The sequence below is a fragment of the Phyllopteryx taeniolatus genome, chromosome 11 (genome assembly GCF_024500385.1).
Source record: "Phyllopteryx taeniolatus isolate TA_2022b chromosome 11, UOR_Ptae_1.2, whole genome shotgun sequence".
NCBI lineage: Eukaryota > Metazoa > Chordata > Actinopteri > Syngnathiformes > Syngnathidae > Phyllopteryx > Phyllopteryx taeniolatus.
In genome coordinates this window covers 2,384,463-2,411,361 of record NC_084512.1, presented here as the reverse complement: position 1 = coordinate 2,411,361, position 26,899 = coordinate 2,384,463, and the positions used below count along the sequence as shown (strand labels likewise).

General features: G+C 43.0%; 1 protein-coding gene across 3 annotated transcripts; it reads left to right on the top strand.

Moving 5' to 3' along the window:
• The first annotated feature begins 316 nt into the window (after positions 1 to 316).
• vax1 (ventral anterior homeobox 1) lies at positions 317 to 9,138 on the top strand. Of its 3 annotated transcripts, none has more exons than XM_061790979.1 (4): positions 317 to 419; positions 546 to 1,764; positions 2,994 to 3,181; positions 7,337 to 9,138. In XM_061790979.1, exons 2-4 carry the CDS (start codon positions 1,551 to 1,553, stop codon positions 7,865 to 7,867), a joined length of 933 nt encoding a protein of 310 aa, XP_061646963.1. In that variant the 5' UTR covers positions 317 to 419; positions 546 to 1,550; the 3' UTR covers positions 7,868 to 9,138. The 3 variants fall into 3 exon arrangements, with proteins under 3 accessions (XP_061646963.1, XP_061646962.1, XP_061646961.1); XM_061790978.1 differs by having other exon boundaries at positions 394 to 437; XM_061790977.1 differs by lacking the exon at positions 317 to 419 and having other exon boundaries at positions 444 to 1,764.
• Positions 9,139 to 26,899: the final 17,761 nt, after the last annotated feature.

Below are 26,899 nucleotides of genomic sequence, written 5' to 3'. Positions count from 1 at the left end.
CCAGCCCCCCCCCCCCAAACATTCAGTGAATAAAGTTAGTTCAACATGCAGCCCTTAAAGCCACCCTGAGACTGCTGCCGGGCAGGCACACTCACAGAATTGTCTGTTAATAGTCCAATTAGATAATTGCCATCTTTCACTCCTTTCCCTCTTTCTTTCTCATAAAGACATGAATGGCACTCAGGGAGGGGGGCAGCTTGAAGGGGGCTTCTGGCCAGCTAAGGTGACAAGAAGGACGAGTGAATGTTCCTTGCACTCGGCCACTGGATTGAATTGAATCTTTGTAGCCTAATCAATGGTCTTATTGGATTACTGACCACTGCTGTGTTCAGAGATATTGTTGCACTGACAATTAAAATAGCTAAGAGTTGGTGCTTGGGTGGATGGTTAGTGGGCTGGAAGGCGAGTTGTGGAGAGAGGTAGGGGCCATTCCAGGGGTAAGCATGTGTGAGAGAGTGTAGGCAGCCTAAGCACTAATGACAAGTTTTGTTCCCTCTTTTTTTTTGTTTTTGTTTGTTTGTTTTTTGCATCTTGCAAATGCATAGGTTAAGATCATGAGAGCTGAAGTCGGTTTCTGGGGATCATTCATCGGGATTCAGGAGGACGCAGTGTCCAGGACCTTGCTGGGTTGCTCTGCATGGCTGGCTGAAAGAAAACAGGACGACACGGGGAAACTTTAACTAATAGCATTCAAGAAAATGTTTGATATCACATGTAACATGGATTTAATCCAAAACCTTTGTTCTCTCTCTCCCTCTTCTCTATCTCTCCTTTTCGTCTGGTTAGTACCCAGTGTGTCTTGCCTACGATAGCGGTATATCTGAGCATTACAGGACGACACTGAATGGCAGCAGAGCCAAAGAGAAATGGGATTAAAGTTCGCTGACATTTGATGGCATTCAGATGCGCAGTGACAAGTTGAGGACAAAATGCCTGCTGGGTTTTGATGGATGAAAGAATGAAACGACCGGGAACCTTCGGTGGCTCTGGAGGAGTCACATCCCTGTGACTGACTATGTTCATGTGAGGATTCAGGGAGGCTTGGTTGCAAGGCAAGACCAATCATTTCTTTTGATTCCCTGGCTGACAACAGACAAACAGAAGGGGAACCATCAAGACCTGGTCAATTTCCCCAAACAATTTAGTGTACTCACGAGGTTACGCAAATGTGGAAGCAGCAAAATTACCGCAATCAGTTGACACAGCGAGTGCTCATCCATGCCTCTGATTATGTGTCGCTCATCTATCAGCCTGATGTCTTTGTAACAAGGAAAGGGGGGCACTGAACTATCATCGAGTTTCACTGAGACGTCCAAGATCATTGGGCAAGGGAGTTGGTCAGTGATGATAGGGTTTCCTTGGTTGGGTGGCGGAAATATTTCACCATTAGATAGCTGACGCTACCTTGCTGAAAGGTGCTGTTTTGAAACTAAACCCACACTGATCAGATGATCTGTTGCACCGTGTTCGCTTGAATTTCCTTTTTTTTTGTTGAAACGGGACAAAGGAAGAAAAACAAGACGGACAACCTGCAGGTCCAAGAACTGAGCATGGAGGTCAGGTACAACCAAGAGACAGAAGGAATGGTGCTGAAGAATGGACTTAAGGAGGGCAAAGACGGAAAGGACTCACAGGGCAGTTTGTCCAAAAGCTTTCTAAAGGAGCAACAGAGCTCTTTTTCCTCCTCTGGGACCGTGGAAAACTGCGAGAAAAACAGGGGGAGCACCGGAGACCCAGACTACTGTCGGAGAATACTTGTGCGAGGTAAATCTTCTGCTCTTTCATAAGCGTTCATCCAACGGAACTCGGAAACCAAGCTACTATTGTTTGACAACAGTGCTGCGAGTACTTCTGTCATTACAAAACAGCCTTCTTATTAGGTTCAAAAATATTCTTTATTTTATTAGAAGTACTTTTTAATGCAACAGTCATGGAATACTTGGGAGTTAATTCAAAGTTATTAAAAAAAAGCAATTAAGACAAATGCGAAAGTAACAGTTATTCAATAAAAATGAAGATTTCTTTCAAATGACGCATTCTTCATTGTTCTACAGCTTTTGGGAAAAGTGTAATTAAATGCCAGTTCCTTAACAATAAGTATGTCAAACAATTGTTGCTCGGAACTTTGCGTGTGGGAAAAGCTATCAAAATGTTCTTGAATTTTGAAATACCTTTTTGCAAAAAAATTGGTAATTACATATGGAGAATTGATTCCTTAATGAAGTAAATTACTGGTTTTTTTTTTTTTAGGTTTTTGCTCCGGTATTCTACTTCCCATTTGTACGGATGCCATTATATAATTATATGACTAAATATTGTAAAAGAATAATAATCAATTCAGTCCATAACGCCTGATGAATTATTTCAGTAAATTATCTTTTTGCACCTTTCTCTGAGTGATGAGCATTCAAGAATCAAAACAAAATATTCCAAATTCAGCAAGGGACAGGGCAATTTTGGGTCGAAGTAAAAATATATATATATTTTTTTTTTCAATTCAAACTATTTACTGGCCAGTACACCAAATCTAAAACGTAAGGGGTATCAAAAGAAACAGAACATTAGAACAGTTTGCACATATTTAAGTTGATTCACCGATCAATCGTTTAATCGATCGATTTATTTAACCCTGCTCTTTGTTGTTTTCCTGTTGCCTCTGCAATAATAACATCTCAATTTCCTTGTAAGAGTTTGGGTATTTTTCACAATCAGCATCTTACTTCTCAAGATGGTTTGCCCCGTGTTACTCAATGGCGAGGCATTTGATGTGTTTCTTGATGAGAAATCATTTGGATTATGGAGTAAAAATGATCGAAGTTGAAATCCTTTTCGGCATGATAAGGGCAATTATTATTCAGAATAATAATGCATGTACCTCACAGAGCAACAATAATGAAGCTTTCATAATAATAATCATAATTGCAATACTATTACTTGGAGCTGTCACACTGTACAGTGCAGCGTGCGAGTCAGCTTTGTTGTCATTGTCGCAGATGCAAAAGGCTCTATCCGAGAGATTATCCTACCAAAGGGTTTGGATTTGGACAGGCCCAAAAGAACCCGCACCTCTTTCACCGCCGAGCAACTCTACAGGTTAGAGATGGAGTTTCAGAGGTGTCAGTATGTTGTGGGGAGGGAGCGAACTGAACTGGCCCGCCAGCTCAATCTGTCCGAAACTCAGGTAAGTGTTCATTTTAACGGTGCCCTTCTTCTTCAGTCTCGAAAATCATCCATTATCTTTACATTATTTCTTTCATTCGTAATGGTCATAATATTTGTGGAGTATGAATTGTATCAATTATTGTGTGAAGGTAAAGTAATTTAATTTCCCGGTCTCCTGGGCTTTGATGGGAAAATGTCTTATTTTGACAATACAATGCTTAATTTAAAAGGCAAGACAAAATTAGGACAATGTTTTGCTATTAATGCATGAATTGGGGCTCTAATTAGATCTCAAATGTTATGTTTGTGTTTATTACAGACATTTGAGCATTCAGCTCAACGTAGATCAAAACAATAATAAATGATCAATAAATAATGAGTAAGGTGATATTGCATTTATGTATGAAGCTTTATTAACATTTGGAAATTCAAAATTGAAACCCCAGAAAAAAAAAATGGCCATACCTTTCAAGAAAACAAAATTACAAAACAAGAGTTTTTAAATCCTTCTGACTCGATTTCTAATAATGTGAAGTCTAACAAACTTGTCTTTCATTGCATTGCACTGTCATGTTTTATCGTTATTATTAACTGTCAGTGTTGATTGGCCGTGAGACATGAACGGGTTACGACTGCCTTTAGAGTGAGCGTGTGCTGTTATATTCAATTGAACTTACTCATGAAGCTTTACAGTGTTGTGTTATTATTTTCGTACTTCTTTATCTATTCGGTACATATGTAACGGCTTTTATTTGATCTGGTTCAAATTTGCCTTACTATGAAAATATTATTGAGCAACTTTGACTCCAAAATATAATGTTTTAGCCATTCATGTATAGCAAGACACTTTTTTTTTTTTTCCCAGACTGTTTGACATGAAATCCGACTAAATCTTTCCTGTTTCAGGTCAAGTAGTGTTACCAAAATGATTTGTATTTGCTAAATGCCAGAACAATTAGTATTTTTTTTTAGACAAATAGATTTATAATGCACAGTGGTGCCAATATTTATTTATTTTTTTAGCATAACTGTAAATGTGACCAACATATTGGTGAATCAGACTCAATGTGCGTATGCATTTGCCCACTTAATATATTTCATCTGAGGATTACATAAAGCTTCCAACTGAAGGACACCATGATGAAAGTCGCCATGAGACATATTGTGGACGTCCTCCGCTTATATGTGCGAAGGGTCAGCCAGAGTTCACGCACCATAAATGAACTGCATTTGCACTCTCGGGTTTGACGCCATATTTCAAAGCAGGTCAACCCGTAACACTGACGGATTTGGACTTGAAGCAATCGTGCCGTTCTCTTCCTAGCTTTAGCACATTTTAAGTGTTTTTTTTTTGTTTTTTGGTCCATTTAGTCCAAATTGGCTAAAAGGGTTACTTTTTTCATCCGCGTTGCAGTCTTAAGCACGGCTGAAATAGCTGAAGGCTATGTTGGTATGAGCAATTGGAGAGCATTGTTTACAGCCATTTGTTCAAATTCAATTGACCGTCGCAATGGGACGGTGAGATGCATTTGGCTGCAATTGCGAAAAGTGAACATTGTCAGGGTTAGAATTTTTCGTACAACCTTCTGGCAAACATTTGGACTGAAATCGAATTACTTGTACCTAAGATTACAATGCATGTGCAAAAATGCTTGGTGAGCTATCCTTCTCAAAAATAAGACAACAATTGATTTATTGCTGCAATTAAATTACACTGAGATTTTTATTCATCTCTCACTCAAAAATGAGCACAATATACACAACAGCGAATGGGATTTGAGGGATGAAATTTGAATAATTTGAAAATAATAAAATCATGTTTATTAATATATGATTTTATTATTTTCAAATGATTCAAACATTACATTATGACAAATATATACAATAGCAGTTCATGGTTGACAAATGTTTTTTACTTTTACAAATGCATAACTTTCTATGATAATATTTCTGCATATGAAATGGATGTTAATGATCATGATGTGACCTCAGTTTGCAATGTAAAGTATCTAAAATTGCATGTCAATTGAAAAAAAGGATAATTGGCTTTAAACGGAGTTTATCAACAATTTTAATGTAGCTTTACCTGTCTCTTCAGCCTCGACTCGGTTTAAATCAGGCATAAATAAAAAAATGTGTCGAAGTTAAATCCTCTTAAAGGTGACATTGCGTGCACAATACGTAAAAATGCACCTTGTACCAGAAGAGTTTTTTTTTTTTTTTGGGGGGGGGGGCTAGATTATGTGACTGTTTTACACTCTTTTCTCTAATTAATCTGAACAAAGGTACTTAATCGTGTTATCTTCAACGACAGTCATTTGAGATTTCAGTTTTGGTGTTTGAAGGTCCTCAAATATTTGAGGTACGAACGAGGTCATCTGTTTTTTTCCTGGGATCTCATTTAATGGACGAACCATGTTCAGGTATTTAGGAAATACCTAACTGCATTATACAGTATTTTTCTAGTGGTGTTAAAAAAGATAAAAGACAATTTTAGATAGATTACTGCAATTTCTTGCACGTTCGCTGCGCTGGTATACTACACAATCTGAATAATGTGACCTTAAAATACAGGTCCATTGAATGTAACTCGGGATTTAGTCGATCGTTGTCAAAAAATGCTTTACGTCGTGTCGAGAAAGGAATTCATTAGCAACGCTTTGGGAAACCCCTTTCGCGAGCAACGCAGCACACAAGTTAATTTGCTACTCAATCAACATGGCTGTCGAGTAACAGCAGTGGCGTGGGAGCAATGATTTGCGCATCATCGCGGTCACTGCTGTGAGGTTTAAGAATGACCCAAAGGTTGGTTGATAGCTGAATTAAAGACAGTTACAAATATTATTGTCCAAAAAAACTGGATGACTACTGTTGAAGTGCCCAGGAGCAAAAGCTCTCCTTGAATGTTTACACGTGTGGTCGGATTCTCTGTGCGGTGTGAAGCCGAAAATACAAAGGGCAGTTTAAGGGATTACAATGAATGCGACACATTTGAAAAAGTACAAAACTATGTGATGATGAGCATTTATTTTGTTTTTTTAAATGTTGGTTCATAACTTAAAATGTTGTTCGTAATAATATATGTATATTTGGCCTTCCCCCCCAAAATTAGCTGGTGTAGGGTACGACCTTGAACTACTCTTTAGACTGCAAAAAAGTGGATAGTATTGTAGTTGAAATACGCGTTTGAAGGTTTTTAGAAGTTTTGTTCAAGCCTGTCCTCTTCCCGTCCGTCATTGTTGGATGCCTATGAGAAGCAGAGGGCTGTGATCGAATTTCTTGCTTTGGGGGTGAGAACCGCCATTTTCAAAAGGTTGCAAAATTGCAATAGCAGCACAGTCAAAAACTGCTTGTGCGAGATCAAAGGTGAACAACAAGACAGACCAACAACAAGAACAGACCATCTTCGATGTTTTATTCTTGGGCCGAGGCACTGATCAGAGAATATCGTAGCGTCACCATTGGTATGACATCACCATCATGTGTGGTTATTGATGGCATAACCCTAAACCCCATTCACATTTTGTCAACTTTTTGAAAATGTTTCGTGGTGGATCCCCTTCCAAAGCAAGAAATTCAGTCACAGCTCTTTGCTTCTGACAGTTATCCAACAATGATGCCATTTCCAAAATGGCTGACAGGAAGAGGACAGGGTTGAATGAAACTTTTTTTTAAAAATCAATCGGCAAACATGTATTTAAACTACAAGCCATGAAAATTTCAGGGGGGGGATCATATGTACATGGTCTAAAACACTGGTGTCAAACTGGTGGCCCGGGGGCCAGATCCGGCCCGCCACATCATTTTATGTGGCCGGCGAAAGCAAATCGAAATCGCTAATTGTCTTCTAGTGTAATACCATTGAGATATTTACAATATTTTTTTTGTTACCAATCCCCCTTTGAAAAGAAATGTAATAGTTGAAAAGCATGTTTTTATAGGCTTCTGATTTCAGAACTGGTTGTTCATCAATGTGTTGTGTACACTGTAATTACAGTATATGAGGTCATCTTTCCTTTATATGGGTCCACAGTCGTAGCGGCCCTCCGAGGGAAATCGTAACTGCGATGTAGCACGTGACAAAAATGAGTTTGACACCACTGGTCTAAAGTTTTGTGTTCTCGTTTGTGTATTTGAAAATTCTCTTTTTTTTTTTTTTTTTTTACTTCTACAGGTAAAGGTTTGGTTCCAGAATCGGCGTACAAAGCAGAAAAAAGATCAGGGGAAAGACTCAGAGCTGCGCTCGGTGGTTTCGGAGACTGCGGCAACCTGCAGCGTCCTCAGACTGCTCGAGCAGGGTCGGTTGCTCACACCCTCGGGCTTACCGGGCATCTTGCCCCACTGCGGTAGCAGCACTTTGGGCTCGGCCCTGCGCCCCCCCTCCATTAGCATGGGCGGCAACAGCGGCAGCATCGGAGGCGGCGGCCGAGCCGCTGGCGGCAGCCCGACTCTGCCCGCTGTCACCAGTTCCGGGACGGTGCCAGGCCTGCAGAGCTCCGCGGCAGCTCACAGTTTATTTAGCTTCCCCGTGCCCTCCTTACTTAGCGGTGTCGCAAGCCGCATGTCGTCGAACCCGCTGACCGTGGCCAGTTCATTAGCCGGCAATCTGCAAGAACTCTCTGCCCGCTATCTGAGCTCTTCGGCTTTTGAGCCTTACTCACGGACCAATGGCAAAGAATCCATGGACAAGAAGATTCTGGAATGATGCTGTGTTTTTATGCCTTTTTCCTCTGGAAATATTTGGCTGTTATTTGGCTTAACCTCTCTTTGTTTTAGTCAGTGTCTCATCCGTCTGTGTCATCATGTTCTGTGGCTGTCTGGTAATTTAGATGCATACATATCTGGTGCATTGTGCAAAGAAGACCTCCACACACTCATCTCATGTAGACAGATTTGGCTATGGGAAAGTTTTCTGTCAAATGTTTCATGGAGGGGGGATTTAGAGAGGCAATTCTTAAAGGGATGATTTCAAAGATCTTTCCGATTTCTTTAAAGAAACACTCAACGGTCATCTTCGAATATTCATTCAAGGTGGGGATTTCACACTACAAAGGGAGGCCAGTATGAAAGGCATTTCTTTACTGTGTAATATTATTTAATTGTATTTGGTAGGTCACACAAGACACTACATGTGAGTAGTTGTAGAGAAAGAAGCCATTTTGTGTAGCAGGATGTCAGACGAAGCAAATCACAGTCGCCGGGTTTCGAGCTGTCTTGTATATCCGTTTGTATGAAACTTGGCTTGAACAAAAACATTCAAGTGATGTCGTTGTCATTCAGCAGAATTATTTTTGAATCATTATTTAAGTCTTTTCAATGGTTTATTGAAGACTAGAGTTTTTTTCTCAGCGTCTGTGGTGTTTTTGTCGACAAGTTGCAGTACCTAAGCTTTACTTTTGATGATTCTTCTCATCTGTAATTTCGGTACCATTGTGAGATTTGGTGTATAGTCCTTAAAAAAAAAAAAAAGCTTTGCTTTTCACCATCAGTGATGCTTGCTGTGATGATCGCCAAAATGGGAAAAGGTTTATCAGCCTTGAAGACGTACCATTAGCTCCTTTGTCAAATCGGCGGCCATTAAGGCAGACATAATTGGAGAAAGGGTGAAACGACTGTACTATAAAAGTACTGCAAATGAGAGATGTACTTGGAAAATTGTTATTTTATTGTAAATTATTCCATTTTGTAATTATTACATTATTAGTATATCTGGTAAAACAAGGATGACTGAACGTACTGAATGGATTGAGTCATGAGTTAAAAGCTATTTGGTGCTGTATTGTGAGATTTGTCAAATGTGCAGTTCAAATGTGGATATATATATATACACTGTATATCATGTATACTGTACGGCTACAAGCTTTGCCTTTTTCTTTTATTCATCTTCCTATGAATCAAGTTCAATGATAAATTCCATGATTGTTATACATCCAATACATGGTGGTTTGATAAGTATGATACAAATTTCTTTATTCTTCTTTTTTTGCAATCTTTCAGGACTAAAACAATTCAGCACGCACTATCATCCGAAACCAAAAACCGATTGAAGTAAGAGGTTTCTAAACAACTGAGTAAATCCAAATAATGTCTGTTTACGTGGACAGCAATATTCCAATGTTACGATATGAATGACAACACAGTGAAAACGATTATATTACAATGTGCTATAAGTAATCTAGATTTATTTTTATTTTTTTATTTTTTTTATTACTATTGTCGAAATAAGACAATGCGGAACTTTGTCCAATGCCACAGTGACGTTGATGAGCAGACAACAACCAGTTCCGTTTCCCTGTTTCTCGAGCTGCACCTTTTAACAAGCGAGTTACTGCCGATTCCAATGAATTCATACATTTCACTATGAATACAAGAAACTAACGGATGTGTCATCATGTCTATATATTGTAGCGCTTCAGAATAAGGTCCCTAAACATAGGAGTGTTTCAGACAACCCTGACTGTGTGTTTAATCCACTGACTGACTTGCTCTTGCCACTTTCAAGACAGTTTCTGCGTAGCACAAAATCCATTAGCTTTCCTCAATTGCACAAAAAGGTCCATGACGAACATGCATTCATTCAAGTGATCAACGTAATTTTAGATCACACTGAAAGTCATCACAATGTTTGCCGCTTAGAAGGGTGTGCGTTTGCGTGCAAGTGTGTGTGCGTGCGTGCGTGCGTGCGTGCGTGCGTGCGCGAGAGAGAGAGAGAGAGAGACTGAAAAAATAGATGTCTAATTTTGTCAACCGTGGCCTTTTCACTAGATATCGCTGCTTAAGGTCATTCATATTGTTATTTACATTCATTTTCCATTCAAACATGAAGTAAAGGCATACAGTTTCTTTTCAGAAAAGTATACTGATTTAAACTATTACAGCGAACTCAGCTTTAACTTTGGGAGACCTTACCAAATACTGACGAAGCAAGGAAATCGGAGTTGTATGATGTAGAAACATAGATGGGACTTTTGTGGCGAGCAAACTATTATGGCTCACACTTCTGAGATTAGAAAAAAGAAAGCATTTGTTCCTACAGCATCTGTCTTGGGAATCCCCCCCGGAGGAGGACAGGGGGATGGAGGTCGCATTTATGCTTCCTAACACCCCCTCCGACGACCCTCCAAAGCTCCCCCACCTATTCTCTTCCTTTACCCTAAGTCCAATTAGGATGAAGATATGTGTTTTTTGTAAGAGTGTGTGCAAGTTTGTGCGTGTGTGTGCGTGTCGGGGTGGGGTGAGTGGGTGGTTTGGGGGGGGGGGGGGGGGTCCTCCAGGCTGTCATAGGAGCAGACCACCAACATATTTTCTCTCGTCACATGGTCCTCATAGTATTCAAGCTCAGGTCTGGAGAAAGAGAGGTCACATCCTGTCTTGGTTTCTTTTCTGTGACTGCTTTTTTGTTGTTGCTTTATCGCGCCAAGCATTTCGGTGCTCCCGGACTAAGGCACCTCTTGTAAAACAGTAATCCTGAGGCCATTGCACTGTGCAAAGTATTTCAAGGGAACTCCTGTTGTCTTCATGTGGAAAGGGGAAACAAAAAAAAATTAGCTCTACTGCTCTGCTTCTTTCAGAATAACAAATCCCATTAAAGTAATCAAACAAGTGGAAATGCTCAAGAGATTGTTCAAGTAAAACACAAAGCCGATGTCAAATATTACTTTGGTGGCTTGAGTTATTATCGGAGCTTTGTGGGGTGTATAGATAAATACAATTCTCTTTTTATGTCACAGCGTAATATTAAATAGCTTGAAACAGGCATGTTGATAGTCTTTTCTATAGTTTACATCAGGGGTCTTCAACGATTTCCCCAAACAGGAGCAGGGACCCGTTACTTATGTATATTGTACATAATTGTGTTTTATATTAAACTGGTCCTATAATGGAAGGCCCTATTGTCACAATGCACAAGTACAATGAGATTGAGATGAGATGTCACGTATAAATGTACTGCGTCATGTCATCAATACTAGGATATTCAAATAATACACACGTTCAAACATTCACGTTTTTTATTTTAAACAATGCAAGACGAGACAAATACGGGTGTATTTCAAGACATTTCAATTTGTGGCTGGGTGAGGGAGAGTGTTGGTGCAGAGCAAAGCCAGCCGAAGCGCATCATTAGCGGGCGCGCGCTCGTGTCGGCCTCGCCGAACGTGAAGGGTTGTTGTCTGTTTTGATTTTAAGTCCCATTTATAGATGATCTCATTTATCGTCCTGTGCAAACGCTGGAGAAGAAGATGGATAGGAGCAGCACACTTTTTGCCACATTGTTGGTACAATTACCCTCAGAGGGCCATTATGACTTTGTAACCACATAAAAGTTTCATTGCGTCATGAAAAATCAGTGCACCCCCACATACTCACGGTTTGGCACTGCAGCGTGACATACTCGCTGATTTTCTTTTTTCGATCGTCTTAAAATTATTTTTCAATTCTTTAAATTTGTTTTCATTTGACTTTTTTTTCCAAAATGGGCATCAGTTATCCGTGAATGTTTTTTTTTGCTTGTCGTGGTCTGGCCCGGTCCACACAACAAATTGATGGATAACTCTTATTCGAAAACAGAAGTCAGGAATAATTGTTTGTTCAACTACGGATCAAGTTCCTGTAAAACAGTGGGTTTGGTAATAAAAAAAATACTCGGAATATACCTGCAATATCTCAACGTTGTTATTACATTCAACAATTTGAAATACAGATCTTAGCAAGAATCATAGAATTTGATTCAAATTATTTGGTTTCGCGGGCCACATTAAATGGTGCGACGGGCAGGATGTGGCCCCCGGGCCTTGAGTTTGACACATGGGCTGCGGGGGTTACCTGGTCGCCACCTTTTGCGCCCGGACAACCACGCTTCTGCAACGCGTCTTGCCGAGCGCTGCACTCCAAGGGTACTAAAAGCTCGCGTGTATCGTAGTTAGGAACTCAAAGTCACTGGATGATCACAATTTCAGCAAGTGCTGGCGATCATATGCTAATTTACTTTGGATATCGACTATTTTTGGTGTCGTAGGCGGAGAAGTTCGGTCAAAATATATAGTATATCCATGACGGTCACAAGCCAATACAACAGCATCCACTGGCGAACATCCAGTCAAACTAATGAAGATAAAAAAAAAGTTGTTTACCCACCAATGGCCACTGCAGATTTCAAAGTGCCTCGCTTTGAGTCTGTTGCGAAGGGGTGTCTTCAACCTTCAGAAAAAAAATAATAATAATAATTTATGTATTAAGTAGAACTACGAACGAGTGGTTCGTAAGTCGAATCAATTCGCGGGCAAAAAAAAAAAAAACTGACGCCAAATCCGAATTTTCGCATTCACATCAAAACGAGTCAATCTACTTTTTTATTCTGACAAGCGCTGCAATGCATCTGTTTACTTCCGCCGCCATTTTGACTTACTGTGCATCACTCTATCTGCTGAAGAAGGCTTAGGGACGGACACCATGGAAGCGTGGCCCGAAAAAAAGGAGAGCATGGCGGCAGATTTAAGGGAGAGAAAGGGAGAAAGTGGATCCAACAGAGCGTGGTGCTATCATGGCTAGGTAGCCAGTAGGCGAGCGAGAAAAGCGGCAGTTTGGTCCAGTCAGTGAGGATTTATGGCATCGATGAGGAGAAAAGCAGACTTGGGATTCTACCTGTGGCCAAGCTACGGCGAGGGATCCTCGTTAAAGTAAGCCATTTTGAACTAAAAAGAAAGAAAACAAATCTGTACATGGAGAAGCAGCTAAAACAGCATCAGTCATAAGTCAAAATGTGCTTGCATGCTCTCTTACTGGTCCAATAGATAGTATTCAAATAATCCAATTAGACTTTTCATTTGTTAGATTATTACTTTGGAATAGTACAAGGAGAAAAAAAACGTGTCTTATTTGCGATTCGACTGTGTACATCATCACAAATAGCGAGTGAGGATATAGACCCTGAGTCCAACAACTAGTATTAAGACATTTTTATTGTTCTGATATGAAAATCATAGTGTGTTTTTGATCATATATTGCAATTTTGAGTTGCAAGGAATACACAGTGCTGGCACAGTGCTTCCGGCATGTTTTACAGAGCATGCCTTCCTTAGTTTTGCCTGAACCAGGTGAATTTGTTGAGCCCCTGTGGATTGGAACAGCTCTCTCTGTGTCCTGGGGGGAATCTGGAACGATCAGTTACAGTGATTTTAGCATTACTAATGTATGTACCGTGGGTACGGAAAGTATTCAGACCCCGTAAATTTTTCACTCTTTGTTATATTGCATCCATTGGCTAAAATAATTTACGTACATTTTTTTCCTCATTAATGTACACACAGCACCCCATATTGACAGAAAAAAACAGAATTGTTGAAATATTTGCAGATTTATTAAAAAAGAAAAATAGAAATATCACACAGCCATAAGTATTCAGACACTTTGCTCAGTATTTAGCAGAAGCACCCTTTTGAGCAGATACAGCCATGAGTCTTTTTGGGAATGAAGTTTTTCACACCTGGATTTGGGGATCATCTGCCATTCCTCCTTGAAGATCCTCTCCAGTTCTGTCAGGGTGAATGGTGAACGTTGGTGGAGAGCCATTTTCGGGTCTCTCCAGAGATGCTCAATTGGGTTTAAGTCAGGGCTCTGGCTGGGCCATTCAAGAACAGTCACGGAGTTGTTCTGAAGCCACTCCTTCTGTATTTTAGCTGTGTGCTTAGGGTCATTGTCTTTTTTGAAGGTGAACCTTCAGCCCAGTCTGAGGTTCTGAGCACTCTGGAGAAGGTTTTCGTCCAGGATATCCCTGTACTTGGCCGCATTCCTCTTTTATTTGATTGCAACCAGTCTCCCTGTCCCTGCAGCTGAAAAACACCCCCACAGCATGATGCTGCCACCACCATGCTTCACTGTTGGGACTGTATTGGACAGGTGATGAGCAGTGCCTGGTTTTCGCCACACATACCGCTTAGAATTAAGGCCAAAAAGTTATATCCTGGTCTCATCAGACCAGAGAATCTTATTTCTCACCATCTTGGAGTCCTTCAGGTGTTTTTTTTTAGCAAACTCCATGTGAGCTTTCATGTGTCTTGCACTGTGGAGAGGCTTCCATCGGGCCACTCTGCCATAAAGCCCTGACTGGTGGAGGGCTGCAGTGATGGTTGACTTTCTAGAACTTTCTCCCATCTCCCGACTGCATCTCTGGAGCTCAGCCACAGTGATCTTTGGGTTCTTCTTTACCTCTCTCACCAAGACTCTTCTCCCCCGATTGCTTAGTTTGGCCGTACGGCCAGCTCTCGGAAAGGTTCTGAATACTTATGGCTGTGTGATATTTCAGTTTTTCTTTTTTAATAAATATGCAAAAGTTTCAACAATTCTGTTTTTTTCTGTCTATATGGGGTGCTGTGTGTACTTTAAAGAGGAAAAAAGGAACTTAAATGATTTTAGCAAATGGCTGCAATATAACAAAGAGTGAAAAAATGTAAGGTGGTCTGAATACTTTCCGGCGGCACGGTAGGCGACTGGTAAGACCGTCTGCCTCACAGTTCTGAGGACCGGGGTTTAAATCCCGGCCTCGCCTGTGTGGAGTTTGCATGTTCTCCCCGTGCCTGCGTGGGTTTTCTCCCACATCCCAAAAACATGCATGCTAGGTTGATTGAAGACTCTAAAATTGCCCGTAGGTGTGAATGGTTGTTTGTTTGTATGTGCCCTGCGATTGGCTGGCAACCAGTTCAGGGTGTACCCCGCCTCCTGCCCGATGTTAGCCGGGATAGGCTCCAGCACGCCCGCCCATCAGAAAATGGATGGATGGATGAATACTTTCCGTACCCACTGTATGTGCCCTGCAATTGGTTGGCAACCAGTTCAGGGTGTACCCGGTCTCACCCCAAGATAGCTGGGTTAGGATCCAGCACGCTTGCTACCCTAGTGAGGATAAGCGGAACAGAAAATGAATGAATGAATGAACAAAATCACAATTTAATAACTGCATTTTATGTTGGGTTATCATCGTCTGATACTTATATTTGTTTGAGGATCTTACACATTAAAGTGGGGAAACTATGCAAAAGGGGCAAGAAAGGGGCAAATACGTTTTCATAGCACTTATAATTTATACAAATGTGTATGTACAGTAAATGCATGCATACTGTACATAAATACATACAGTTTTAAAGGAACTTGTGTTTTAAAATCACCTATTAACTCTCGAGGTTTATTATTATAACGAGGTGTTAAAAGCCAACCAATTTATTCCTGACAGAGGAGTCTATACATTTTTCAGAGCTCTGGGTCCGCAGCTACGCTAATCCTAGCCTCAGCAGAGATAGTGTAGACTGAACAAAGCTATATGTTCCTGCCCCAGACTTATAAAATGTTTCAAAAAGGAAGTATGGATCCGTCTTCGTCTGATTGGTCCAGTGTCCATTGATGTCATCGTTGGTATGCAGAATGATGGCCGTTTGCCGCTGGTGCCAGATGCTGTCTCAACATTCTTGCTTCTCATAAAGTTTACAGCAATCCTTTGTAGCCATTGTTATCTCCGACAGATGTTCCCTGTGGCCTCCACCTGTACCCTTCTGGGAGCTTTCCGGCAGCACACCCCCACACCCTTATCTGATTTAAATTTTATCCTCCCTGCAATAATGCACCAATGTTTATGCACAGACCAGTTACACAATAAAACCATATATCACATTAATCCCCCTTTTGATCTCTCCTCTTCAGAGATCAACACCCTCTAATCATGCAGCCTAGTTATACGCAATATAGCCCAAACTAAATATAGCAAATTTTTAAAAAAACTTAAGGAGATGATAAAAAGGTGACGTCCAACGGAGCGAGCGCGCTCATGGTCGCCACGTCCTCTTTCAGGGGCAGCAGCAGATATTGGCCATGGGGGTCCTTCCCCTCAAAGGCCTTGAGAACAATCCGGAGGATAAGACTCCTGAGACAAGGAATGATACAACATTCACACAAAGCAAGCACAGCAATGACAACCAGGATGGTAGTCAGCATGAGACCTTTCCATTTACCAAACATCCTGTTCAGCAGTCTATGGAATGGGTTGTCATCCACTCCAGATATTGATTTAAGGTTAACAGACTTGCAAAACGTTTCATGGCTCTGGTTCCCGCTCGTTCTTCTTTTTAGTCCAGTACATCTTTTAGAACCGAGTTCGGGCACGACTGCATCATCTCATACATAGGTGACCCCAGACTATAATAACACATTATACCATAGTTACTGTATCTATATTGTTAAAGCCAACTTCCATATATCTGCCACTGAGGAGTTATTAGTTCTGCAGGGGTGTTAATAATTAATGTCGTAATTATTTCCCCTCAATCATATCGTACTCAGCGTCATGTGACGCTTATGTACTTACTACCATATCATGTGAAATTCCTGGACATTATTGCATTAGACATTCCTATATTGGTCATACTCTGCACCCCGGTAGACATGCCGTCGCAGAGGCCCAGCTGACAAGTCCTGCAAACAAGTCCTTTTATAAATTAATCACAATTCTGCAAAAGATGCTCCTGCCAAAGGGGGTAGATTACATAATTCCTCTATACATGCTCCAGAGAAGGGACAAGTCAGCAATTGTCATCAAACATTGATATATATATATATAAATATATATATATATATTAGTAATATTATTTAAGATACTGTAAGTATTGGGAGTCCTTCAGTGAGTCAGTCCTTATTGTATGACGATTTATGGCCGCGTACTTTGGTATGAATAATTAATCCACAATGCATTGCGCACTTAACACGCCAGTCACATACACTTTTTACTCAGGAAAATAACAAAAATAGTGTGGCGACAGTGAAGTTGTGCATTTGTTTGTCCTTTTATGGTACTGTACCGTCACTGTCCATTGTAGAATAAACAATGACCTCCCAATTACTTTTTTGTGTCTGTTCAGAAGTGAGTGGTCTGTGTGAGCGGTTAAATGCTATTGAATAGCTAGACAGCGTTTTGTTTAAATCACTGGCCACAAATAGTAGTTGGTGAGAGACATTGATGATTCAGAAGTAACTATTGCTGGTTTGAAGTAGTAACTGTAGTCTGTTTACTTTCCCGGGAAAAGTAACCCATTACTTTGCTCATTAGTCAAATTGGCGGCATTTTGGAGTAACGCATTAATTTGTTACTTTGGCATGTGTTACCGGCATCACTGGTGCTGATGAGGAGCTATGGAACAATGAAACATCCATCCATCCATCCATTTTCTGAGCCGCTTCTCCTCACTAGGGTCGCAGGCGTGCTGGAGCCTATCCCAGCTGTTATCGTGCAGGAGGCGGGGTACACCCTGAACTGGTTGCCAGCCAAACAATGAAACATGTAAAGGTTATATAAAACTATCCATCCAACCATCCATCCATTTTCTGAGCCGCTTCTCCTCACAAGGGTCACGGGAGTGCTGGAGCCTATCCCAGCGATCATCGGGCAGGAGGCGGGGTATACCCTGAACTGGTTGCCAGCCAATCGCAGGGCACACATAAACAAGCAACCATTCGCATTCACACCTAGGGGCAATTTAGAGACTTCAATTAACCGACCATGCATGTTTTTGGTATGTGGGAGGAAACCGGAGTGCCCGGAGAAAACCCACGCAGGCACGGGGAGAACATGCAAACTCCACGCAGGCGGGGCCGGGATTCTAACCCCGGTCCTCAGAACTGTGAGGCAGATGCTCTAACGAGTCGTCAACCGTCCCGCCTTTATAAAACTAATAGAACTAATATTTGGCATGTATGAAACATACATTTTGTAAAATTTATTTATGTGCCGTATTTTCACGACCATAAGGTGCACCGTATTAAAAGGCGCAGTCTCAGTTACGGGGTCTATTTCTGTATTTAACACATACATAAGGCGCACCGTATTATTGGGCCCAGGCATGCTAAAACATACGCTAGCTTAAAACATACGGTAGCATGCATGCACGCTAAAACAATGTTTTTAAAAAGGCAGCAGGAGCAAAACTGAGTTCGTTTGTACTTTATTGAAGTATTTAACGACTTATGACTAGCTTTATTTCAGTGGGGACTTGACTGGACTCGCTTGAAACTGTAAGGTTAAGACTTGAGCCTTACAGTACTTATGACTTGAACATAGTCTATGTAACTTAATCCCACCTCTGCTACAAACTGAAGAGAATGGAATTTGGCAAGGTGCGTAATAACAAGCCACAAAGCAAGAACAGGATGATGGGGTGGGTAAATGCCCCTGAACTAACTGCCTTGGTCAAGGGCACTTTGACAATAGCCATACTAGTACTGTATGGAAAAGATACTACTGCATAGATGTGACACAGAATATTTTTAAACCACCATCCAAGTTAAACTTTTTGAAAGGGCCTGTCCTTCTCCAAATTATAATTCTAGTTGGATAGGTAAAGAAATTTATTTGGTGTGTCACAGAATTTATTATTCATGTTTCAGTATTTTTCAGTAACTGTTTTGGTTCAAGGTGGGATTTGTTTACATGGAAATCAGCCTTATCATCCAAATGTATCAATTTAATTAGAATTATTTTTTATCTGACGGAATACAGGTTAATTGAATTTGATAAATCAAGGATGTGGAGGTTTAAATGTGAGGCTGAACAATTACATTGATTTGCAGACAGATCAGTCATTGTAGAAGATCAAGAAACTTTTAATTGTTAAATTGTTTAAATAAATTCTTCATCATCAGATTTAAACTGTAATTTGGCAGACCCTTGTTTGATATGCCCTGCGAGGTATGTTCTGTGACCCACAGGATCTTGTGTTGTCATTGAGGGACCAGGGATTTTATGTTTTCAAACATGTCAAAAACCATCTATTCAGTCGTTGACTGCATACAGTGCGGTGAAAAGTATTGCCTCCTTCTCAAAGTTTAATTTTTTTGCATAGTTTCCCCATTTAATGTTTAAGAGCATCAAACATAATTATCAGACAAAGGTAACCCCAGTAAACATAAAATGCTGTTTAAATGGTGATTTTATTTATGAAGGAAAAAAATATCCAAAGCTACTTGGCCCTGTGTGAAAAAGTAATGACCCCGCCCCCACCTCAACCCCACCCACCCTTGTTAAATCATGACTTAACTGTGGTTAATTGCATTTTTTATTTCATTTTTACTGACCATACCAAACCCTGATTACCTCCAGACCTGTTCAGTCAATACATCACTTTAATAGAACCTGTTTGACAAAAGCTCTCAAAACCTGCAACAAAATGTCACAATCCAGCGAACCACAGTGGGAGCCATTATCCTCAAATGGAAGACAACATGGAACAGTGGTGAACCTTCCCAGGAGTGGCTGGCCGACAAAAATTACCCCAAGACCACCTAGATGACTCATCTTGGAGGTCACAAAGTAACCTAGGACTACATCTAAAGCACTGCTGGCCTCCCTTGCCTCAGTTAAAGGTGCCATATTTTACCAAACCAGCTTTTTCTAGTATTTAGGATGTAATGTTGGTTCTATGGTGCCTCAGTAAACGTGAAATATGAATTAAAACCATCCACGCTTTCCTGCGTACCAGACGTTTTTTCTGCCGATAGGCCTGAAATCGGGTCATTAAAATTTCTCAAGCTTATCTACGTCACTAGCAAAGATCTCCGTCTACATCGCCGCTCCCGAGCACGGCTGTCAACATAACAAACGTGTGGTCTCACAAGTGGGTCTTCTACATGGAGCCAACTAATCAGGGGAAAGGTCTTAACCAAATATGGACAAAGTGGATACAATACTGGTTCAAACAGAAGTAGCTGTAAGAGGGACCTTTTCTGGGCACTTGTATGACAAAACCAAGGTGGTTTTGTTTTATAAACATTTATAGTGAGTCCATGTTAGAGAGTCATTCTATGGAGGTCTAAATAATCAAAATATGGGACCTTTAAGGTTAGCGTTCATGTGTCAAAAATAAGGAAGAGAATGTGCAAAAAGGGCATCCATGGCGGATTTCCAAGGCAAAAACCCCTGCTGACCAAAGGAACATAAAGCCTCCTCTAACTTGCAAAAAAGAATTCTCAAGACTGTTGGGAGGATATCCTACGGCAGGGATCACCAATGTGGTGCCTGCTGGCACCAGGTATACCAAGGACCTCCATGAATAGCCCCACAGGCCTGTTTTACAAATAGCTCGCTAGCAATGGGTTATTATAATTTTCTAAGAATGTTGTAGAAGTCATCATTTGAAAATGTAAACACTGGCAGAGCTTTATAGAAATAAAGTGTCCCATGATCCGTGTTCACATAAAGGAATATCATTACTTGTTAATAATAACATGCATCCATCCATTTTCTGTCCCGCTTCTGCTCACGCGAGCCAATCGCAGGGCACATACAAACATGCAACCATTTGCACTCACATTCACACCTACGGGCAATTTAGAGTCTTCAATCAACCTACCACGTATGTTTTTGGTATGTGGGAGGAAACCGGAGTACCCGGTGAAACCCCACGCAGGCGAGGCCGGGATTTGAACTGTGAGGCAGATGTGCTAACCAGTCGACCACCGTGCCTAATAATAACATATTAAGTAATTTAAGCAAATTTGTCATTTCAGAAGGTTGTCTCAAACATGGTAGCCCTTTGGATTAATCAGTATCCAAGAAGTAGGTCTCAATTCCAAAGAGGTTGGTGCCCACTGTTCACCCCCTTCACTGTTCACTTTCAAGATGAAAGTTGAACTTTTTGGAAGGTGTGTGTCTCCTTACATCTGGTATAAATGTAACACAGCATCTCAGAAAAAGAACATCATACCAACAATCAAAACATGGTGGTGGTAGTGTGATGGTCTGGGGCTGGCTTTCTTCCTTCAGGACCTGGACAACTTGCTGTAATTGATGGAAGTATGAATTCGGCTCCTGACCAGAAAATCATGAAGGAGAATGTTCAACCACCAGTTTGTGACCTCAAGCTCAAGCGCACTCAGGTTCTGCACCAGGATAGCAATCCAAAACACACTAACAAGTCAACTTCTGAATGGCTTAAAATTTTTAAAATGAAGGTTTTGTAGTGGCCGAGTCACTTGAATCTGATTGAAATGCTGTGGCGTGACCTTTAAAAGGCTGTTCATGCTAAAAAAAAAACAAAAAAAAACCTCCACTGCTTTTGAATTAAAAGAAGTTGGTCAAAATATCTCCAGAGATGTAAAAGACTCATTGCCGGTTATATACAGTATATAGTGGAAATATAGTGGTCCCTTTGTGGCTCTATCTCTGCTCCTGTGAGCTGCAAGCAGCTCCTGGTGCTTTTTGGGTCAACTTTGTGGTTTTTTTGATCAGACTGGCTGCATGTTTTGGATACTCGGGCGAAGAGAGAGGCGGCGCTATCAACTGATCACCACCTTGTGGTGAGTTGGCTCCGATGGTGGGGGAAGATGCCGGTCCAACCTGGCAGACCCAAACTTATTGTGAGTTTCTGCTAGGAACATATGTCTGAATCCTCTGTCAGAAGGAGTTTCAACTCCAACTTTGAACTTTGCTCATGTTCTGGGGGAGGCAGGGGACATTGAGTCTGAGTGGACCATGTTCCGCGCCTCCATTGCTGAGGCGGCCAACCGGAGCTGTGGCCATAAGGTGGTTGGTGCCTGTCATGGTGGCAATCCCGGAACCTGTTGGTGGACACCAATGGTGAGGGATACCGTCACGCTGAACGAGGAGTCCTATCAAGCCTTTTTGGACTCCTGAGGCAGCTGATGGGTACCGGCTGGCCAAGCGGAATGTAGCGTTGGTGGTCGCTGAGGCAAAAACTCGGGCGTGGGAGGAGTTCGGTGAGGATGTAGAAAGACTTCCGGACGGCTTCGAGGAAATTCTGGTCCACCGTCCGCCGTCTCAGGGGGGGGGAAGCAGAGCACCATCAAGACTGTGTATAGTGGGGATGGGGCGCTGCTGACCTCGACTCGGGACGTTGTGAGTCGGTGGGGAGAATACTTGAAAGACCTCCTCGATTCCATCGACACGCCTTCCCATGAGGAAGCAGAGTCTGGGGTCTCTGAGGCGGACTCTCCTATCTCTGGGATTGAGGTCATCAAGGTGGTTCAAAATCTCCTCGGTGGCAAGGCCCCAGGGGTGGATGAGATTCACCCGGAGTTCCTCGAGACTCTGGATGTTGTGGGGCTGTTCTTGTTGACATTCCTCTGCAACATCGCGTGGACATCAGGGACAGTGCCTATGGATTGGCAAACTGGGGTAGTGGTGCCCCTTTTTAAGAAGGGGGACCGGAGGGTGTGCTCCAACTACAGGGGGATCACACTCCTCTGTCTCCCTGGTCAGGTCTATTCAAGGGTGCTGGAGAGGAGGGTCCATTGGGAAGTCGAATCTCAGATTCAGGAGGAGCAGTGTGATTTTCGTCCTGGCCGTGGAACAGTGGACCAGCTCTACACCCTCGGCAGGGTCCTCGAGGGTGCATGGGAGTTCACCCAACCAGTCTACATGTGTTTTGTGGACATGGGGAAGGCGTTCGACCATGTCCCTCGGGCTGTCCTGTCGGGGGGTGGTTTGGGAGTATGGGGTACCGAACCCCCTGATACAGGCTGTTTGGACATGGGGGAATACTGGGAACGAGGAGAGACACGGGAGTCAAAAAGGGAAACAAGGAACAGTGTGGATTACGTGAGGTAAGTGGGCCGTGGTACTGCTGGAATAAGCTGCAATACTTTGGCGAGGATTTCCAGGAACAGGCAGGCTTATATGTAGGAGGTGACGAGGGCTGATTGGAGACAGGTGTGCGGCTTGAGGAAGGAGCTGAAAGAGAGAGGGGAGGGGAGAGAGAGCGGGCGAGATGGTGATGGCGCCTACCAGTGTGGTCGCCAGTGTGGTCGCCTCGGTAACGCGCTCTCTAGTATTGTTTTTGTTTTTGTGTTTTTTTTCTTTCGAGACCTTACACGACTCACTTACACAAGGGGAGACCTGCTAACGATCAAGGAGGCTACTCCAGACTTTCTGTCACCAACTTTCGCAAATCCGCTCAGTTTTTTCCCCGAGTTACTCATCGCAGCGGTGTCCGCGGTTTTCGGCGCATGAAGACGGAAGCGGCGCCACAGAGGGAAACGGGCCGGAAGAGAGGACACAGATTGGCGTTCCCGTCGATCCAACTTGCGAATGTACGCTCCCTACCCAACAAAATGGACGAGCTTCATCTTCGGTTAAAGACCAGTAAAGACTTCGGACGTTCCGCGGCCATGTGCTTCACGGAGACCTGGCTTTGCGACGCTGTAGCCGATGGCGGCGTCATGCTTCCCGGCTTCCACATTCATCGAGCGGACCGCGACATGGAATCATCGAGGAAAACAAAGGGCGGCGGGATATGCCTCTGTAACAACGAAAAATGGTGTGCAGACGTCACGGTGCTCAGCACACACTGCAGCCCGCATTTGGAGTCGCTATTTTTAAACTGTAAACCATTCTACTCGCCACGTGAGTTCGCATCATTCATACTGGCTGGAGTCTACATACCGCCTCAAGCTAACACGAACGCCGCACTGCTAACGCTCGCCGAACAAGTCAACGAAATTGAAAAAAAACCACCCGGACTCACCCCTCATTATTCTCGGGGACTTTAACAAAGCTAAACTCAACCACGAACTCCCTAAATACAAGCAGCACATCGACTGTCCTACCAGGGAAAATAATACTTTAGACCACTGCTACACTACGGTAAAAAACGCATACCGTGCTATACCTCGTGCAGCCCTGGGCTCGTCTGATCACTGCTTAATTCACTTAATACCGACGTACAGGCAAGAACTTAAATGCGCGAAGTCTACAGTGAAAACAGTGAAAAAGTGGACCAATGAAGCCAAGATGGAACTTCAAAGCTGTTTAGACTGCACAGACTGGAGTGTCTTTGAAAATTCAGCTGGCAGCCTGGATGAATATACGGACACTGTCACATCCTATATCAGTTTCTGTGAAGAGGTTTGTGTACCAACAAAATCATTTCGCACATTCAACAACAACAAGCCGTGATTCACTGCTAAACTTAAGCAGCTTCGCCAAGCTAAGGAGGACGCATATCAGAGCGGGGACAGGGCCCTGTATCATCGAGCTAGAAACCAGCTGACTAAAGAAATTAACATTGCAAAGAGGAACTATGCACCCACCCGGCCGCACCCGCAACCACAATCACACCTCTGACTTCTGCGTTAACCATCCATGAACAGGATGTGAGACGCATCTTCAAACAAGAAAAGATTAACAAAGCGGCAGGCCCGGACCATGTGTTCCCATCCTGCCTCAAAGTCTGTGCGGACCAGCTCGCTCCAGTCTTCACTGAGATCTTCAATAGATCTCTGGAAATGTGCGAAGTTCCATCCTGTTTCAAACGTTCCACCATCATTCCAGTCCCCAAGAAACCTGCAATCTCGGGTCTGAATGACTACAGGCCTGTCGCTTTGACATCTGTGGTCATGAAGTCCTTTGAACGTCTCGTGCTGGACCACCTCAAGAGTGTCACAGGTCCCCTGCTGGAGCCCCTGCAGTTTGCCTACCAAGCGAACAGGTCTGCGGATGATGCAGTCAACATGGGACTGCACTTCATCCTAGAACACCTCAACAGTGCAGGGACCTACGCGAGGATCCTGTTTGTGGACTTCAGCTCAGCGTTCAACACCATCATCCCTGAACTCCTTTCATCCAAGCTTCTCCAGCTCAGCGTCTCACCTGCCATCTGCCAGTGGATTTACAGCTTTCTGACGGGCAGGACACAGCAGGTCAGGCTGGGGGAGGCCACCTCATCCACACGCAGCATCAGCACTGGGGCGCCCCAAGGTTGTGTCCTCTCTCCACTGCTCTTCCCTCTCTACACGAACGACTGCACCTCAGCGAACCCGACTGTCAAACTCCTGAAGTTTGCAGATGACACCACTGTCATCGGCCTCATCAAGGACGGTGACGAGTCTGCATATCGACAGGAAGCGGAGCGGCTGAAGCTGTGGTGCGGCCGACACAACCTGGAGCTGAACACGCTCAAGACTGTAGAGATGATCGTGGACTTCAGGAGGCATCCTTCGCCACAGCTGCCCCTCACGTTGTCCAGCTGCCTTGTGTCAACCGTCGAGACCTTCAAGTTCCTGGGAATTACAATCTCTCAGGACCTGAAGTGGGCGACCAACATCAACTCCGTCCTCAAAAAGGCCCAGCAGAGGATGTACTTGCTGCGGCTTCTGAGAAAGCACGGCCTGCCACCGGAGCTGCTGAGACAGTTCTACACAGCGGTCATCGAATCAGTCCTGTGTTCTTCCATCACAGTCTGGTTTGGTGCTGCTACAAAAAAGGACAAACTCCGACTGCAACGGACAATCAAAACTGCAAAAAGGATTGTCGGTACCCCCCTACCCACCCTTGAGGACTTGCACGCTGCCAGAACTAAGACAAGGGCGTGCAAAATCCTCTCGGACCCTCCCCACCCCGGTCACCAGCTCTTCCAGCTCTTTCCCTCAGGTACCGATCAATGCAAACTAGAACTAGTAGACATTCCACCAGCTTCTTCCCTCTTGCGGTCAACTTCTTAAACACCTAACCTATAATTCCATTACAACAAGCTGGCAATTTTTTGACTTGAGTTCGTTGTCACATTTCTGTGGGGCCAATTATGTATTACTCGTGCACTCACTGTAGTTGTCTCGCCATGCTGCACTATTTGCATATACTGGCCACTCATGCCAGAGTAGCATCTGCTCCATTTGCACACTGATTGAGGAGTATCTGTAACATTTGCACAACCAACATTGTCCCAGATTATCGCACTACTCGTCACTTTAAACCGCATACACTCCTTGAAGTCTCAGCGCCCTTTGCACAATGGTCATTGCACTGGACTATTGCAATATTAGTCATTCGAACTGCTCTAAGTGCTAAAGGACTCTGCATCTTTTAAGACAATTGTTTTTTGTCAATGTCTTTATGTCTCCAAAGTGTTCTGTAAATTGACTGTCTGTTGTACTAGAGCGGCTCCAACTACCGGAGACATATTCCTTGTGTGTTTTGGACATACTTGGCAAATAAAGATGATTCTGATTCTGAGAGGTCGCAAATCGCCATCCAGGCTCCAAAAATGGTACTGCAGGGCAGTACATGACAGTACCCCCCTCTCAACGGACGCCTCCCGGGTGAGCCTCATAGAAGTCATCCAGAAGAGAGGGATCAAGGATGAGCTTCCAAGCCCGCTCCTCCAGCCCATAGCCTTCCCAGTCAACCAGGTACTGGAACCCCCTCCCCCTAGGCCTCACATTGAGGATGCGCGACACCGTGAAGGCCGCATGGTCGTCAATAAACCGGGGGGGCGGAGTGGGCTCGGCCAGAGGGCTCAGGGCGCAGGTGGAGACAGGCTTAAGCAAAGAGAAGTGGAACTGTGGAAGGACTGTGGAAGTTTCAATTGGACGGAAGTGGGATTGATGATTTTGGTAATGGGGAAAGGACCAATGAAACGCGGAGCGAGCTTACGGGACACTGTTTGAAGTGGGAGGTAAACAGGGGGAAGGATAAGGCAGAGAAGTTCCAAGCCAAACAGCGGACTAAGCAAGCGAAGTTTTTTGTTTTTTTATCTTCTGATCATTATCGAGATGTACTGGTAACACTGTGGTTTCAGTCCGCTAGATCATTTTGGTTGGAAATCCACAGGCTGCCCTTTTTCAAGCTATTCTATTTGGTTTTTTATGCCCGGCAGCTGAAACGGACGGATTTCTCATTGATGTTCCGTATTTAGATGAGCTTCGCTCTGATTGGCTCACTGCTTGTCTTAATTTAAATGTGAAAAAC

What these genes read in the sequence shown, in the direction of transcription:
- vax1 (XM_061790979.1), top strand. Translation starts at nt 1,551, where the DNA reads ATGGAGGTCAGGTACAACCAAGAGACAGAAGGAATGGTGCTGAAGAAT. An exon ending in TCGGAGAATACTTGTGCGAG is followed by an intron (nt 1,765 to 2,993) that starts GTAAATCTTCTG and finishes TCATTGTCGCAG; the next exon opens with ATGCAAAAGGCTCTATCCGA. An exon ending in TCAATCTGTCCGAAACTCAG is followed by an intron (nt 3,182 to 7,336) that starts GTAAGTGTTCAT and finishes TTACTTCTACAG; the next exon opens with GTAAAGGTTTGGTTCCAGAA.